The sequence below is a fragment of the Cupressus sempervirens genome, chromosome 3 (genome assembly GCF_028749045.1).
Source record: "Cupressus sempervirens isolate cs-2001-9-10 chromosome 3, ASM2874904v1, whole genome shotgun sequence".
NCBI classification, from domain to species: Eukaryota; Viridiplantae; Streptophyta; class Pinopsida; order Cupressales; family Cupressaceae; genus Cupressus; species Cupressus sempervirens.
Genome location: NC_143120.1, coordinates 565878453 through 565896949, shown reverse-complemented (window position 1 = coordinate 565896949; position 18497 = coordinate 565878453). Strand labels below are relative to the sequence as shown.

The 18497-nt window shown below is 35.8% G+C and overlaps 1 protein-coding gene across 3 annotated transcripts in view; it reads left to right on the top strand.

Moving 5' to 3' along the window:
- LOC149567681 (uncharacterized) overlaps positions 1–18171 on the top strand; it is a 38629-nt gene extending 20458 nt beyond the window's left edge. Inside the window, exons 2-6 of one of the 3 annotated variants that reach the window (XM_089820940.1) lie at positions 11175–11642; positions 11953–12330; positions 12436–12503; positions 17153–17249; positions 17473–18171. In XM_089820940.1, the coding sequence (XP_089677066.1) occupies positions 11175–11642; positions 11953–12330; positions 12436–12503; positions 17153–17249; positions 17473–17529 (1068 nt within the window). In that variant the 3' untranslated portion in view covers positions 17530–18171. Of the gene's footprint in view, positions 1–11174; positions 11643–11952; positions 12331–12435; positions 12504–17133 lie in introns of all 3 variants that reach the window. The other 2 variants (XM_089820939.1, XM_089820941.1) reach the window with 2 other exon arrangements.
- Positions 18172–18497: the final 326 nt, after the last annotated feature.

Genomic DNA, 18497 nt, shown 5'->3' with positions numbered 1-18497 from the left:
AATAGCCATTTCAACCTTTCTGCAAAATATTTATGTGCATGCATGTGTTAGGCAAGTTTTGTGAGTTTGAAATTGTTTCATGGTTTTCAAGTGTAAAAGTTCTTTGAATATCACAAATTCGAACTTTAGGTGCATCACCATAGGTTTAGTTTTGCTTTTTTGTATCTTTCTATCCCTTTCCCTCATAAGTTTTCAAGTTTTAAGTGAAGCATCTAATAGGAACTGGCCTAGAAACCGGAGGTCTCAATTCATTGCATGTCCCATGTAGAAGTGATTCCCATGTTATACCAGGAATACTGAACTCATTCAGTTCAGTATCAGGTGCAAATTCTGGTACTTAGCAGTTACATCCTCGATTTTGTTGATTTTGAAAATTCCATTTAGCCGTTGATATTTAAGCTAATCCAAAAATGGTTGGTTAAATTATGTACTCATTTTTTATTCCAAATGAAATTGAAATATTGGTTATTTGTTATGTTTCATGTGGAATTGTAGATGTTGATTAATCATTAGGAGATTACAGGAATTGAAATGGTTAGTTAATATGGTTATTAGCTATGATAACTAAATTGCATTTGAATGATGTGGAAAATATGCTTTCACCATGTTATTTCTTCTTGTAGGATCACAACAAAAGGGGGAGGGGGAGGGGGGAACATTGCAGAGAGGGAATAGGGCATGAGTGCACCAACCTGCCACTAAGTTAATAGGTGTGAATCTAAATCACCATGGCCAAGAGAAAGGCGACTGGGACAAACTAGACAATGCCAAGTGTCCACTATGAGCTAACTAGGTCATCAAATGCTCACACATATTTATATTCACATAAACAAATAAAAGAGAAACTAAATTGTTAATTTTAAATATACTTGAGAATTCTGCACCATGTGATGTCAAATGTGTTATGCTATAAATAATACCCATGGTATCTAGGTATATATATATATATATATATATATATATATACGTGTACCTTGAAGTAACACATATGTGCATATGTATACTTTAAATGTGTATGTACATATAGTTGTACTTATACTTCAAGGGAACACATATGTATATATGTGTATAAGAAAACACGTATAAATATATATAGGTAATATGAGTATTATCAATAATAGTTTGGGATAAGACTTTTTGCAAAGAAATTAAATTATATCTTCAAGTTTAGCAACCTCTTATATTATTTTAATAATTTTGGCCACCTTTACCACTTGTGTTTTGTCAAGAATATCAACTCATGCTCGCTTCCTTGCAAACTTTTCATACATGTAACTCCCTTTTCTTGGTCAAGTTCAAGAGTAGCCGAGCATTATAGTCTCATAGGGGCTTGCGCTCTCTCTCCTACCATTCTTGTTGCAATTTCTCTCCCTTGCTGATCTTGCTCTCCATTTTTTTTCTAAGAATTCACGACATCTTAATAGCATCCTTATCCAAGGAAGTTAATTTTGCTAGAGGAGCTGATCAGCATATCAAAGCTTACAAATTGGAGTAGTAGAAACAATTTATCTTTATTGCAACATTACCTGTCAGGTCGAAACCATAAATCTCCTTGCACCATTTCTTTCATTTAAGTTGGTCTTTATAGTATGCATCAATTCTCCTTTCATTAAATGGTCCGATCGGATAAGATAGGTTTATAGCAGAACTTGAATCTTATTTCTTAAACATGCCAATCATGGATTGAGTCAACTATTCAAAATGTTTCTAATCCTCCCTTCTATTTGTTTCGTAGTATGATAGCGAGCATGCATATCGTGTGGATGTATACAAACTTCATGTTACAACAACATTCCCCCATATGTTGTTGAGAGCATGTAAGTATAATCGGCTAGATGAGAAGTGGCTGAAAAAGCCTTCCAGTTGTTACTTGCACTATTTAAGGAAGTTCTTGAAAGAATTGTTGGTATTCACTTGTATACTTCACCTACCAGCCTAGTGTATGCTGGAGAGTTACACCAAGAACCATCAAGGAAGGCGATATAAGGTTGAGATGAGGGGTGTAACTTATGTATGATGGATTTTCGATTCTTTGCATGAAAACAAAAATGTATATCAGAATCAAATTAGAAAACTTATAACTGAAACTAGAAATCTAGTTAGGTCATGGTGGGAAGTTAGGGGGATGTCTTATTCGTCAAGTCAAGCAGTGGGTGATTGGGCACACGTTGTCCATGTAAATCCCTGGCTAGGGTAGGTTTAGTGGAAAATCATGCAGTTGTGATCAGTAGAGGTCAGGATAACTTTTAGTTGGATGGATAAGCTGATGAGAAGGTTCAACGATCTAGCCGACTGTGCTTAAGTGGCAAGACGAGATTGTGCCTTTTCCTATGCAGGATAGAGCCATTCTTAGCTGAGAGTGAGTGGGGGACACACTAGGTACGTGGTTGGGTTGTTAAGTTTCTGACAATGCTTCTCCCCACCTATGCCAAGACTTGCACAGGACATAACGGTTTACATTCTTAGCTTGATATGATTTAATGGGTATTTGTATTTCCTTTCATGTTTCATTTCAAGTTCAGCTAGATATGTATTTTATATACGTATGCAATTACATTTACTCATTTCAATTATATGAAATGATATTTAAATGTATTAGTTATTTAATGATTCTTCTTTCATACAATTTAATTGTTAATGTAATTTAATAAAGGAAGTGAATCTCCATTTGTTAGTTAAAACATTTCATGAGAATATATAACTATTAAATAATTAGTTAATCAGTTATAACTATTAATTCCATACATGTGAATATATAGATAGCTCATTCTGATTGTTAAAATATAAGGAACTAAGGGCTAAGAAAATTGGTTGTTACACTTCCAATAATGGAGGTTCCTTAGTGTGATGGGAATACACGAGCCCTCCTCAAAAAATAGTTGGACCATGTAATAGGGCAAAGCAAGCTTTATTTTGATTGGGGAATGAGAGACAAGAAATAGTGGAAATGCAAAAGTGGAGACTAGAAGACGAGAATGATGTGATTGGTTGCCCAATGGAGGGCAGGAGATTGGTTATTAATCCAACACTAGCAATTTTTTTAATATTTGATAAGGAAACTCAAATTTTTGTTAGAAAATATGGAAAAGCTTTAACTGAAAGCTTTAGTCTAGGATAGTGTAGTCTAGCAATTTTGTGAATTTGGGTTGGAAACCACTCTTCAAAATGAATGGATCTTCCATCCTGTAAAGGATATTCATATCAATAAAATAAAGGCTTCTTCTTCTTAGTGCGAATTGGAGCTTGATCATTGAATGAATCCTATATTGGCTTCTATAGGAATCTCTAGTATTCTTTTCTTAGATGAAAAGGATGTTCTAGGTGTAGGGGACTTTGACACATCATGGAGACCAGAATTATTAGCCAAACCTTTTCTACTATTGATAAAATAAAAGTTGGAGAAAATTTCACTGAAACCCCAAAGACAAACAAAATGAAGTTAGAAATAGTAGAAGCACAAAAGGACAAGGCAATCTTAGATTTGGGAAGGGATTTTCCTTCCGAGGGAGCCATGAAAGGTTTATCATTGAATGTCAGGGGCTGCAATGCCTCTGACAAGAGGCGTTTGGTCAAGAGTTGTTTTGATCAAACACAACCAGATGTAGTATTACTCCAATAAACAAAACTAAACAAGGAGGAGACGGAGAGGATTCTTAGGTGTTGGAAATGATGGAAATGATTTTTTGTAGAGGCAGCTGGGGTGTTTGGTGGCTTAGGTTAATATAGGACAAACGTTGCGAGTTTGTTAGTCTCCTCCCTAGTACTTTCAATGGAGAGATTTATATCCTTAATGTTTATGATCCTATGGGCGTGGGTCAAAAATGAGATGTTTGGAATTGCCTTTCAAATATTATTCAGATTCTTGGCAATATGATCATTATTATAGGTGGTGACTTCAATGCAACCCTTAAAGCAGTGGATAAAAAGGGAGGGAAAGGTCTATTTGGGGCGTTACTGATGGATATCTAAAGCTTTGTAACAAGCAATGGTCTACTAGATTTGGAAATATGTGGTTCAAAGCAGATCTTAGAGACTTAATAGTAAAATGATCAAACAATGCTCTTGTTACAAAAGGTAAAAGGCATTCATATTTTTCAAGAAGCTCCAATTTATTAAAAATAGTCGAAAGGAATGGAATCATGTGTGTTCAAAAGACATATTTGTAGAATAATTTCAATTGGATCAAAAGCTGGGACCACTTCATAACAAAGTTATATGGAAGGGTACAAATGAGTTTAATTTTAATGAGGAAAACTATCAAATTCTCAATATTCAGAAGTTCTAGCTTGAGAGGAATTTTTTTGGCATTAAAAATCTACAGAATGTTGGTTAAAGGAAGGATACCATAATTTTTTTTTTCCATAATTTAGAATCCATAGCACTAAAAATGCACATGGCTGGTGGCTGATTGATAAGGATGATATAAACAATGAGGCAATTAGATACTTAAAAAACCTTGTTTTCGTGGATGATGGCCAGCAATTAGAGTCGAGTGCTGACATCTTTAATGTGATTCTTAATCTGGTATTGAAAAATGAGTATCTCACGCTTCAAGAATCACTAAAGTTAAAGGAAGTTAAAACTGCCTTTTTCTCAATTGAATGGGATAAGGCACTGTGTTTGGATGGTTTCCTTGCAATTTTCTTTTGTAACCATTGGGATATTTTTAAAGATGACATAGGGGAGTTGTTGAAGAATCAACATTTGAGACTATGTGTTGACGGATTTAAATATTACAACGATTGTTTTTTCCCCACGAAAAACATATTCTGTCCTTTGATGACTTTGGACCAATTTCGTTGTGTGATACTGTATACAAAGTCATTTCCAAAGTAATGGCAAATAGATTGAAGAAGGTTTTTGGTTCAATTATCTGTGAAGAGTAGAATGGGTTTTCCTCAAACAAATCAATACTGAAGGGTATTATAATTGCTCATGAAGCACTCCATTTGATAAAGTCAGCCAAAACTGACAAGATGTTGGTTAAACTTGACATTAAAAAGGCTTATGGTCAGGTTGATAGAACTTGCCCATTGAGGGTTTTAGAAAGGTTTGGTTTTGTCAACAATGGATTCTTGTGTACATAGTTGTATTTGCAGTCTGCTTTGTCAATTCTAGTTAACATAGTTCCCCAAGGATTTTTCCAATTATCCAAGGGGATCCCATCTCCCCTTTTTATTCATTATAATGGAAAAGGTCCTTGGGAAGATATGTTTCAAAGAAATGGAACAAGGGCCACATTGGAGAGAAGTAAAAATTGCCAGGTGTTTAGAAGCTAACACTCGTCTGCAATTTGTGGATGTTACTTTATTAATGGGAGAATCTTCTTCCAGGGTAGCGAGAAGTATGAAAGAAACAATGGATGAATACAATAGAGTTGAGTCAAAAAATAACCTGGAAGAAATTAGTAATCTTCTTCTTTAATACAAACTAGAGAAGCAATGGGAAATTGCTGAAGTTCTAGGAATCATGCCTTGCACTTCGTCGAGTAAATTCTTTGGAATCTATCTCTTTGTTGTGGCATGTAAATCTAATCTTTGGGATAGCTTAGTGGATAGTTGCCTTAACAAAATGAATAGTTGGAAAAGTAAGTGGCTAAGCTCTGCAGGGTGGATTTTCATGTTACAACTTAAAATCAGTAATTTTGCTATCCCAAATTTATACAATGACGTGCCTTGAAATTCCATCCAAGATTCTCAAGGTGGTTGAATAAAAAATGCAGAAGGCTTTTTTGGAATGGAAACCATGAATATGACAAGATTCCTTTTCTAGCATGTGACAAAATATGTCAACCAAAGGAAGTTGGCGGTGCTTTTATAAGGAGCTGGCAGGTGATGAACGATGCAATGGGGACAAAACAAATATGGAATATGTATAGAAACCCAAATCAGTAATGGTTGAAAATGCTGTTAAAAAATATTGTGACAAAGAATTGAGGGAAAGAGTCTTGAGTCTAGAAAATCCTCCAAGGGGTCCAGCTATTTTAATTTTGGAATTTTATGGTTGCATGCATACTTGTTATCGTTGATCATATCACATGACTCTTGGGAGGGCTATCCGACTTTTGGGGAGGATGATAGATTCAACGCACCAACACAAATAAAAAGTTATTGTCAGAGATCCAAGGTGGTTGACTTTATGGAGAAAACAGTGGTAGGTGGTATATAAGATTGGAGGTGGAGGTCAGTTGAAGAGTTAACTTTGGACAAAGAAAATGTTGATTTTCTCCAAAACATTCTTTCAATGAGGAAAGTTTTGCTATCAGGAGGTCAAGATGAAATCATTTGGTGTGGTTCACAGCAAGGTAAATCCTCTGAAAAAATTGGTTTTAAATCCTGGAATCTGTTTTACCTGTGGAAGAGTGGTTGCATCATCTATGCTGGAACAAAGATTGTTTACCCCAAGTGGGTGTTTTTTGTTGGTTGGCTCTCAGGGGCTAGATTCTAACTGGGGAAAGGCTAAAAAAATTGGTCTCTTGATTCCGTTCAAATGTGTCATGTGTAATCAAAACAATGAAACTCTTGATCACCTCTTTCTACAATATGAATTTGCACGCAATTGTTGGTGATTAATAACAAATAATGTGGGCTGGAAACTCCCATTTCCAGGTAACTATAAGAGATTTATTTAAAAGCTGGTATAGTGCACGAAGCATATTAATCTTTTCCTACATATGACAGATTTGCCATCTACTGTGACTTGGGAAATTTGGAAAGAACAGAATAGGCGTATTTTCCAGGAGAAGATGGAAGCTTTGTCTCACATGTGGGGGAGGATTGAGAATGCTATTCCAGAACTAGTGAGTGCGGCTGCAACACAGATTACGACATGTACACGGTTCCCTTTAGTGAGGAGGACAGTTTAATTCAGTCAAAATGGCCTTATAATCAGATATTGGTTTGCTAATGGGCCTTCATCTATTAATCTAGAAGTGGAGGTAAAAAAAACTTGTTAAATAGACCACAACAGTTGAGGGATGGGTCTAAGTTAACTTTGACAAAGCGTCAAAGTATAAACCGGGTCTATCAGGGGCGAGTTATGTGGCTTATGGATTAGATAGCTGGTATTGTTGCAATGGGAGCCTAGAGGTTGGGGGAAGTATTGAACAATGAGGCTGAAGCTTAAGTGACACTATTGGCTGTCCAAATGGCGAAAAAATTGTCAGCTTCAAAGCTACATTTGGAAGGCAACTCATCAATAAAAATACATGCAGTTATTAAGGGGTAAGCTTTCACATAGAAAATAAATAAAAATATTAAAATCATTAGGAACTAATTTATTTTCTTTTTAAAGATTTTCTGGCCTCTCACATACTGAGGGATGGGAAGATGGTGGTACACACCCTGTCCAAATTGGGGGTTTTATTTAATGATGATTAGACAGAGGAGCTGTGGGAAGATTTTAGAGGCATTTTGCCTGAGAACTGAGATTGTCTATATGTCGCCAACCACAGATATTATCACGGTAAGTAAACATGTTGTAATGGTGTTTTGCTTATGGAGTTGGAGATGTTATGAAATGCAGTGATGTCACTTCACTTGATCGCCAGAAGATTTGTTAAGGTTTGTGTTTAGAGAGATATATAAGGTGGTGTTGGTCTGAGAATGGAAGCTAATTCTATTGATGATGTGAAAGCAAAAGTTGGGTTTTTTTGGGAAAGATCTTGGATAAGAGAATGAGAAGTGTCTTCAATATTGAAGACCCACTTTCTATAAATTATTGATATCTTGGTTGGGGAGGAATGTTTGAAGTCTGATTATTGTTATCACAACAATATTGATACTGCTTCTTCATGGCCTGGGGCCTGGAGATGGGGGCGAAGGATGATGTACACTACGTGATGAAGGACAAGCTAACATATGGAATGAGTGCATCTTTGACAATGGCAAAACTGGGTGAAGGCTTCATTGCCCGTAATGGAGACTGGCTGCATGTAGGAGAGTTTGAACTACCTCTGCGTCCATTCCTTTCGTGGAGTGCAACAGTAGAAGCCCAGATTGGTTGGCATGCCCTGAATAATTACTTGTGTGAACAGGAATTGGGGCAGAAAGTGGATGGTCAGAGGTGGAGAAGAAAAGGAGAAATGTTTGAAATTTGGTCTAGGGGACTACTTGGTGAGTGAACTGCAGAAGACAGGAAAAAATTGAAGATGATGGATTTTATTTGATTTTGCATAGTTTTTGTTATTGGGTTGGCATGGCGTATCCACTGTAGATTTTGTATACCCTTCAGCGGAAGTTTGTTGAATCTGATGTACAGGGTTTTGTTTTAGATAAACGATGTAAAGTTTGTAATTCAATACATGGGGCTGATAGTTGAAGATCAGCCAATGCATTGTCTAATTTTGGGCTGGGAAGTAGCTCTTGCTGGTTTAATGGTTTAGTGTAGGAACACTCTTTAATCAAGGTTGCATGGGTACAGGGGTACTTAGGGTACCAGTACTGGTACAGGTATTGCTATTCTTTAAAATAGGGGATTGGGGTACTTGGGCACGTCAAACTTTTTTTAAATATAATTTAATATTTATAGGAAAAGTGAAAATCAGTCATGACAATGGTTTTTCAAAACGAGACGTGATAAAGTTTGCAGATGTAATGTATTGTTTTCAGTTTCAGATTTGCAATATGTTTGTAATAATAATATATGATAAATGTTTAGATGCATAGCAGTGAAGGAAGACTTTAAACATGAACAAGAGGATCATAATTCATATAACAATGACATATTGCAAATGATAAACTTCTGACTAGAACAGTGATATAGTTTACTGTTAATCAGTATTGTATCAAATTGATTTTATATTGAATTAAACTTGATAAACAACAAGCTGACATGCAAACAAAAAACCAAAACCAAAATCATAAATCTTAATCAAGGTCCTTCGCTACGATGCTCTCCACTGAGTACCCGGTACTTGGGTATGTGTCCCAGGGGTGTGGGTACGCATACCCATGCAACCTAGTATTTAATTATCATTATTTATATTATTAATATAATATAATCATCTTTACCGATAAAAATTAAAATAAATATTAGACTACTAATATGGTGTATTTTGCTATGTTGTTGACTCATAATATGGTGGTATATTTTGAAATTAGTACTGCTGCAAATATATATATATTTCTGATTTTCGGACAAACCCAAAATGAATTCAACCCCAAATTGTTTTTTGACTGAACCTGCATATTGAACCCAATCCCAAATCTACACGGGTAACTTAGAATTTCTCCAATGTAGTAATGAATAATGTACCAAACATTAGTCCCTAAACATTGAAATCTGTTTATACCAGTCCCACAGTTATGCCCAGCTTAAACTACATTACCGTAGGGAAGACTATCCCAGATTCCTGTGGCTAATGAGATAAAACTATTTATAATAATATTTTATCATAAATTAAATCACAAGAAAAGCATAACTAGTAGGTAAGTTATACTTGTAGTTTAAAGTGTAACAGTTCCCAACAAGAATGATCAAAAGAGGCTGGAGCATGCTGATAAATCATTTTATATCAGTCTGAGCAATTTATGTGTGTGATTTCACTCTACGTGGGCTGCAAAAGCACAAGTATATCTCCTGTATGCAGGCCACTGTACATATATGCAACCAGCATGGTTATAGGCAATAGATCACGCACATGTAACTTTGAAGATGGAGGATCCTCTTTGATGCAGGTGTATCTTATCTCTTCTTATTTTTAGTCTTATGTGATGTTTTAGATTAATAAACTAGAGTTTGTAAGTAATTTACAATCCCCTGATACCAATTACTTAGCAAATACATAGGGAGTTGGAGGAATGTTAGGGATTACTGTTTGAACTATTATTAAATAAGTAGATTTGTTACATATTGGTTATATGCTTTTATTAGTCTACTTGTATGGATAAAATGGAGGCAACATTTTAGCCTCAACACATGAAGTAGTCACGTACAAGAAAAAGATACCAATCTCTCTTATTTTCCTGCTAAGTATATATGTTTGAGAGTGTACATGATTTTGGTTTTCACCATTCCTTCCCAATCCAATCTCATAACCTTATAGTGCCATGCCATGTCAGATTTTAAACTTATAGCGCATGAGTTTATTTCACAGCCACCACGATGAGTCATAGAAGTCAAATAACTTTTAATTATTGTAGTATATATAGGTATGCGAGATTGTGTTTTAAAGCATTGGGTAGCACCCCATTAGATAACAGTACAAATTTGAGGAGTCATGCCTGCACAAAGGAACCATCTGCTGCTACTGTGGTAATCACTTTTTGTGCATATATTTTAATTACCATGAGCTATTATTTTTATATTCAATCTTTCATCAATTTTATGTCAGAATGAAACCTCTTCAGCTTTTTATGACCACAGAAGTCTGTGCCCTCCGGGGTTGCTGTACTGTTTGCTTGGCATCTAAAGCAAATATAAAATGATTTGTGAACTGTTGAATCAATGGAGTTTATTGCATACACTATCATAATAAGCAAAAGGGATTGTTGGGTTAAAAGCTATTTATGTAAGTTTACAGCTTTGTCAGTTGCACTGTTTTTTTTAATTGCTCTCTGGTGCTTTTGTGTTTAATATTTTGATGCTTGGAGAAGGATTAGATGCCTTCTCGAACAAAAATTGATGCCTGACCAATAAAGTTTCTCTTTCACTATAGAGAACAATTCCGGTACAATAATAAATGTTATGCCATCAGATAAATGTAAGAGAATTTCTAATAAGATGCATTACACAAAAGTATAGGCTAGTTTTTGCAACCTGTTTATAAAACAGAAGTCCTAATAGAAGAACGCTTGAAATTCTTCTGATGAAATAATAATTTATGATTTCTTCAGTTTAAACTATTTGCTTTCTATATTCAGTGGGAGCATTAGAACCATTCTGGATAGCTGAATTCTTCGTTTGCAGAATTTCTAATGTTCTATAAGAATATTTGTGTTGAAAATGTATGTGTAGGAAAGAGGGCAAACCAAGATGTTAGCTGATAGTTTTTCCTCTTCCTTTTCAGAGAGGTAAATTAGTCCAGTAGTTTAGTTGTCACGAGTTGATTTCAAATTGAATGTGTTATATTCGTACATATAAAAACTGACAATTGGCACATGTATCCAGTATGCAAGCACCAGAAGAGTGAAGCTTTGGTTAATGTGATTGTCGATTTTCTTTTGTGTTTTCAGTTTCTTGTTGGTGGCAGTGAAAAGATGGTTGAGTTTCTTCGTAGTTCAGTTGGGATCTTCCATAAGAACAATGCAGAGAGGATAGCTTTTTACATCAAGGAGAGTGTTGACAAAGAATTGAATGAAGAAATTGTCCAGGATGCTGAGAAAACACAACAGAAAAATAGGCTTACATTTTGTGTCGAGGGTAACATTAGTGTTGGGAAGACCACATTTCTTCAAAGGGTTGCCAATGAGACTTTTGAATTACGGGACCTTGTAGAGGTTGTTCCTGAACCTATTTCTAAGTGGCAAAACATTGGACCTGATCATTTCAATATATTGGATGCTTTTTATGCTGAACCCCAACGGTATGCCTACACGTTCCAGAATTATGTTTTTGTAACAAGGGTGATGCAAGAGCGTGAGTCTTCTGTTGGGTTAAAGCCTTTACGACTTATGGAAAGAAGTGTTTTTACTGATCGGATGGTATGTTTTCAATCAACACTGTTCAGGTTCTATGGATTTGGATGCATTCATGAGATTATGCAGAATGCAGAGATATAATTATGTTATATTTATTGATTTAAAGCAATTTTAATTCTGCAGCATGGTTGAAGATATTTATTGAATAGGAAATAATATGGTATTTTGTGCCTTGTGGAATAAGGAGATGGTCAAACTGCCTTGGTGGCTTTGCAATCTTTATTTTTTTGCCTTTGGCACTGATTTTGTTGTAGTTATTGGCTTGTTCAGCATTGGAATCTTATCAGTGACTTATTTACGTTGATATTTGCAGGTATTTGTGCAAGCTGTTCACGAGGCAAAATGGATGAATGAGATGGAGCTTAGCATTTATGACTCATGGTTTGATCCAGTTGTCTCTGTTTTGCCAGGGCTTGTCCCCGATGGCTTCATTTACTTGAGGGCCAGTCCAGTCACATGCCACAGGCGCCTGCAGTTGCGAAAACGAGCAGAGGAAAACAGTGTGACTCTAGATTATTTACAAGGTTTGCATGAAAAACATGAAAGCTGGCTCTTCCCTTCCCAAAGCACAAAGTCTGGAGTGTTATCAATGAGGCAGTTACCTAATGATATATATAGCATGATGCATCCTGATATAAGGAATCAGGTTTTTCTTTTACAAGGAGAACATGTACATTCAAGTATTCAGAAAGTAAGTCAAATTGATATATTTGGAATATTTGTAGTGAGGTTGAGTTCTATTTGAGCCCTGTTTTTTTCTGATGCAAATTTTTACTGAGAAACATGCACATGTCAGGTTCCTGCCTTAATCCTGGATTGCGAGCCAAACATTGACTTTAGCCACGATATTGAAGCAAAGCAAGAGTAAGCACAGCTTCCTTGTTTTTATGGGTTGGTATCTAGTCATTTGGATTTTACAGCTCACTTTGGAATGATGTATTTAATGTAAATTAAAATTAAATATCTTTTGATCTAGATCAATACTGGACCTCACTTAAGAATACTTAATACATTTATGTGTGTTGAATTGAGTATGAGAGTTCTTAGCCTTTAGCCTGACTAGGATATGTAGAAGATGGTATCCTTTCCCCATTATCTTTTAATAGCAAAAAACATGGCAGGGTCAAACTCAGACTCATTCCAGGGATGTGGCAACAGTTAAACAGGGTTATAAGAAGAGAAGCTTTAACCTGGTCTGAGTATGGAGAGAAGTGTTAACAGCTATAGTAATGTAGAATATAGGTAAAGGATTTAATAAGATGCTGAGATGGAGAATAACCAAGAGAAAGTTTAGGAAGAAGTCAATACAATAGCCAGGAGGGATTTTAGGAAAGTCAAGAAACCAAGGCAAAATCCAAGAAGAATCAGATTTAGGTGTGAAAAATTGTTGTTATAAAGATTTGAGATTGAACTAGCTGTTAGAAAACACACAAGTTCTGGAGCATGTGTTTTATGATCTTTGTTAAACTAAACTTGTGGGAAGACACTACTACAATGTTGCCAGTGATCGCTTTAGTGTTCAGCTGGAAAAGTCTATTGAAAGTGGAAAAGAGGAGGAATAGGAGTTTAGTCAACCTAATATCACTTTGTTGATCAGTTTTTAGAAGCAAAACTAGGCTAAATCTCTCCAAAAACAAGTATAGTGGAATGGAGACTCAAATGAATTCGTGACAGAGTGAATTACGAACTATGCAATTTTCAGCTCTTCATTTTTTTTATGTCCCATTCTTGAAATATGATTAAATGATAAAAATAATAAAATAGTCTAAATAAAATAGTTAAAATTGAGTTAAGCTAAACATATGGTCAAAAGACATGAATGAAAAAGCTGCTTTTCCCTCAGATGAGAGGTATAAAAGGGAGGGAAGAGAACTCCATTTGAGGGAAAAGGGAAGGAGGAAGAAAGAGTGGAGCACCAGAATTAAGGAAGTATTTATTGAGAGGAAAGGGAAGAAAATAAGAAAGTGACTTTCACAATGTGAAGGGCTGAGACTCTTTGAAAGGGTTGCGACTCTTGGAGAGAGTTGTAATTATGAAGGGTTGTGACTTTTCAAAAGGGTTGTAATTATGAAAGTTGCGACTCTTTGAAAGGGTTGACTTTCAAAACGCTGTAATTATGAAGGTTGTGAGTTTTCGAAAGTTTAATAGTTACAAAGGGTTGTGAATATGAAGGGGACTCTTTGAAGTGTTCAAATTATGAAGTGTTGTGACTCTTCGAAAGAGAGACAATTAAGAAGGGTTGTGACTCCTGCCAAAAGGCATGCATGATGAAGAGGTGTGACCTCTCCCTTACATGGTAAGATATAAAGGAGAAGCAAAATCTTTTCATAACCAAAGGGTGTGATCCTTTTATAAACATTAACAAATGGAAGGATGAGACTCCCTATAGTCAAAGGGGATAAAAAATAGAACTTGATTAAAGGAGGGCATGAAATAAAAAAGGGAGATCAACCAGGAAAATAATATATTATTCTCAAAGGCAACAATGAAAGTGGTCGCTCAAATCTTATGAAAGGTGGTGACCCTTTCACTTGTAAATTATAAAGGGGAGATCATTCAAAGCAAATATAAACACATCATCACTCATCAATGCATTGTGAAATCAAGTAGTCGATAAATTAGTGAAGGTTGAATCAAACAATCTATCAATTAGCAAAGATCAATTCAACAAAGTGAATAAACAAGCAATCAAATTATCATCAATCAATACGCATCTTGGAATCAGATATCAACCATCAAATGTTTATCAAATCAATGAATTTTTCATTCACACATCAATCATTCAAGTGTCACCCTATCATACCCACATTCATTCATTCAAGTTCTAAATACACAAAGACTAAGCAGTATCATATTCGAAGAGAAATTTGTCTACGCAGCATTGTCCCAGGCCTTGTTCTGGGTCTGGCCCTTGTCCTTTATCCGCAACCATGGTACGTCCTTCAACACACTTTCTTCCTTTGCAATTTATTGACCATTTCACTGTAGCAAAGGCTTGAACCTCAACAGCCTTTGCGGTTGTGTTTGTTTTATTTTAGTGGAGGCGATCTTAGTCTGTAAGGGCTTTTTCTACCACTGTTAGTGATAGAAAATGTTCAAATACAGTCTTTGCTCTTGCCTGAACAAAGGTATCCATCATCTCTGGCTTTCATTTTTATTTTCCCCTGCATATTGTGCCCATAGAAAATGTTCTCTTGCTGGTTCCTTGCCATAGCGGTGGGTAAAGGAGTAAGGAAGTCATCATTGGTCCAGTTTCCACTCCTAAATAGAAGCCACAACAACCCTAACATGGCATGAGATACTTCCTCTATTTTCTGCCATCAATGGCTGGAAATAACCAAGTAATAAATTCCAACAACTTTTCACTGGTTGCGTGACACAATCACGGTGGGCAGTGCCCCCATGTAAAACCCTATCGGCTAATTAACAATTTACATTCTATTGTTTACTTTTCTTTTTCAGCTTTTGAAAATATGTGAAATTGTATGGCAATTGCTTTATGTGCTCTTCGAAAATTATTATATGTTTATATTGCTAAAGAAATATGGGTCTAAGGGATCCTAGGCCCAGAAAAAATGTTTGTGAGATGAAAGCTAGCCAACCAAACAAAGAAAAGAAAAATTACATGAATTTTGGAAAACAAATTTAAGCATCTACTTCTGTGCTCATTTGGCAATCTCCCTTCAACTCCAATTTATATTCTCACTATAGCGACTTTCATCTTTTAGTCATCACTCTCTTTTTGTCATTTTTTTGTTTGATTGAATCATAAAATGGAACCAATTAATACACAAAAAAGGAAAACTTCCCTGTTTTGAAAGCGTTTCTTTTATTTGATGTTGACTTCTACAGACTTAATGAAGAGAGAGCTCTTCCACTTTAGTGTAGTTTTCAGTGATCTGCCTTTCAAATTGTTTTTAATGAGGAAAAGATCCGAGTGCAAACCATCTTTCTCAACTTTTCCAGCTTAAAATTGGCTTAAATATCTATCACCATATTTTGTGTATGAGATCTTGAAATTCTGTCTTTAGTTTTCCGCAGCCTTGTTTATTTGCCTGTCACTGTGCTGACCCTTCCTGACTGCTTCAATGTTTAGGATTGATTCCCCCTCCACCTGAAGTTTTTGCCATCCCCCCTCTCTGGACAGACTTATTCTTTCTTGGAGAGGCATTACTTCTGGCTTACAGTTTTTATCTAATCCTAAGTGGACTGAATTTGAACAGAGATTGTTTCATTTTTCTGCTGAACCCTATATATACCCAAAAACAGGAATGCTTTTCCTAAATTGGGAAGGTATTGCATCAGGGCCATGCAACTCGGGTTCTGCACCCAATGTGCAGTCAAATATGATGGGCTAGAAGTGAAATTTAAAATCTAATCATAAAGTTTTATAGTGAAAAGCCCTAGTATTGAGGAGAGATTTGGAAGAATCAAAGTAGGTTCAGCTTAAGGGAGAGGTGATGATGGCCCAATTTGTAAGTATTGTTCTGACTAGGGTTTTGTTTTTACAAGGAATTGAGATGACAGAAAAACTTGTGGATAAAGGAGGCTCTTGGACCAAAGCTGATCTTGAAGAGGAGATTCACACAATGTGAAAGTAGCTACAGTAGGCTGTGGGAGCCATTGTCAACTGCATGCTTCAACTTGGGCAAGCAGTTCGTCTCTACCCATCTAATCTCCAATATCCCATCAGTAGTAACGATACCTTTTATTTATATTGGTCTGGATATGTTTATATTTAGGGCCTTCAATCCAATCTCCAGAGTATATCTGTTATAAATCCAGGTTACTGTACATTATCCCTAGCTTTAGTTTGACAAGAGGGTTCACTATCCTTGGAAGCTTTTTATGATGTATTTGGTCTGTTAAAGGTAGGTATTAATACTTTCTGCAACCAATGCTTGCTGAAACTTGAGTTCACATGTGTGGTGCAGATCTGTTAGGTTATGGAAAAGCTTATGTACCTTCTCAAGCATAATGATAAATCTAGTTGGAGGCCAAATCTATCCATATTCTTGGGAGACATCCCTTTTTCATTGGTTCGACATGTACTTCTTTCTTCCTTGTACACCCAGCTATACTCAACTACTATTTCCTGGCACGGGACTTCTAATAGTACAAGGGCTGTTTTTCTTTCCCTCTCTTAAAGAATTGCTGCAACTCTTCAACATTTTTTCAGAACTTGATTGAAATCGCCATTTTGAATTTTGGTCTCTTACAGCCAATATCTTCCTGGATAGTGCCTTAAGTTTCTCCGGTATGTTTCAGATTTTGTAGTCTAGACTCATTATTCCAGCTAAGTTGGAAAGTTTTATCTACATATAGTTTCTATACACCATGTAACCTGTTCACGTAGTACATGATTTATTGGAAAGTAGAATGCAACAGCCAAGTTTATATTTATGTAGGTTATGGTTATTTGAGATTTTCATTTATGTTATCAAACTTAAATTCTTAAAGAGTGTGATTGATATTCTTTCTCTGATGCATTCAGTTAAAGAGTGGTCTTGCAGATATGCCTGTCAAGTTGCTGAATTTGTTGAATTTGTAAAGCAACTAAAAGAAATACAGACTCGAGATAAAGATCAAAATACTAGATATTTGGAGAAGGTAAGAGTCCCTAAGAAGAGTGGCATACTGGGTCCCGACGGGAACTTATTACAGTCTGCACAGCTGAATTTTTTGCAACCATGCTAGGCCATTTCGTCTCTCTCAGTTGTTTGAAAGGGTGGCATACTGGGTCCTGATAGGACTTATGATGGCTCTCAAAGCTGAGTTTTTGGAAGTTTTCTGTGGATGCTTCTTCATCTAATTGGCCACTATTTTGCTACAGGGCTATCTTTTAATTTTGAAGGAAACAATTTTGTTGAAAATATTTTCTATGGCATGATGGTGTTCTTTGGATGCATTTCAAAATTGCACTTTGAGCAGGAGCTGAAGTGTTCTGGATATGTGAAACATTTCAACTGGAGGAAAGATAAGCTACTGTGGTGAATCCTGATCCAACTGTTATGTGAACATGTGAAAATGTCTTTCTGAGCTGATCTGACGGAAGGACAAGGGGATGGAAGGTCTGAGACTCAAAAAGGTAGACAAGGTGTAAAGTTTCTCTAATACAAACTTTAGCAGCAGAGTCTATTCGACTTGAATCTATATCTGAGTTTGGTAGGACTTCATTTTGTCTTGAACATATGCAGAAGGTTTCATGATAGGATTACACTATAAATTGTGCTTTTGGCAATGGTGCATTCTATTGTTGTACTTTACTTTCAGACATGCTATGCCTGCAATTGGTCTTGGGATACTAATTTATCCTTTCTCACGCCTTTTGCATACTATTTTGATTTTTGTGGCGAGTAGGCATTTGTAAAAAGGGAAAAAATGCTTGGGAGAGACCAAGAGATTGGATGAAAACCCCTGTTTGTTCATATATACCATTTGTATCAATGGTTTAATGATGAGAAGGAAGAAACTTCTTGATCAAACTAAAGTCTAGATGTAAATATATCAGTAATTTTGTTTGAAAAGAATATACTTATATAGCCAATTGTTTAAGGCATCTTAATTTTTAAAGACATGTAGGAGGAATAAGTTTGGAGGCGCTTCATTAAATGGTAAAATGTGATTATTATACCCTAGCATTGACAAAGTGTAAGCCAAATTTTTCATGTTTTTAGGAATATCCCTCTGTGCTCAACTTCAAATTTGATTGTTATTTTCTGTTCAACCTTTCAGAAGTTTCCAAACCTAGCATAGAAAAAAATTAGTTCTATTGTATAGATGCCAATGTAAAATTCAAATTTAGTGCTTTTGGAACACGAATGTGAGAAATTGGAAGACAGCAAAGGTATTTCCATC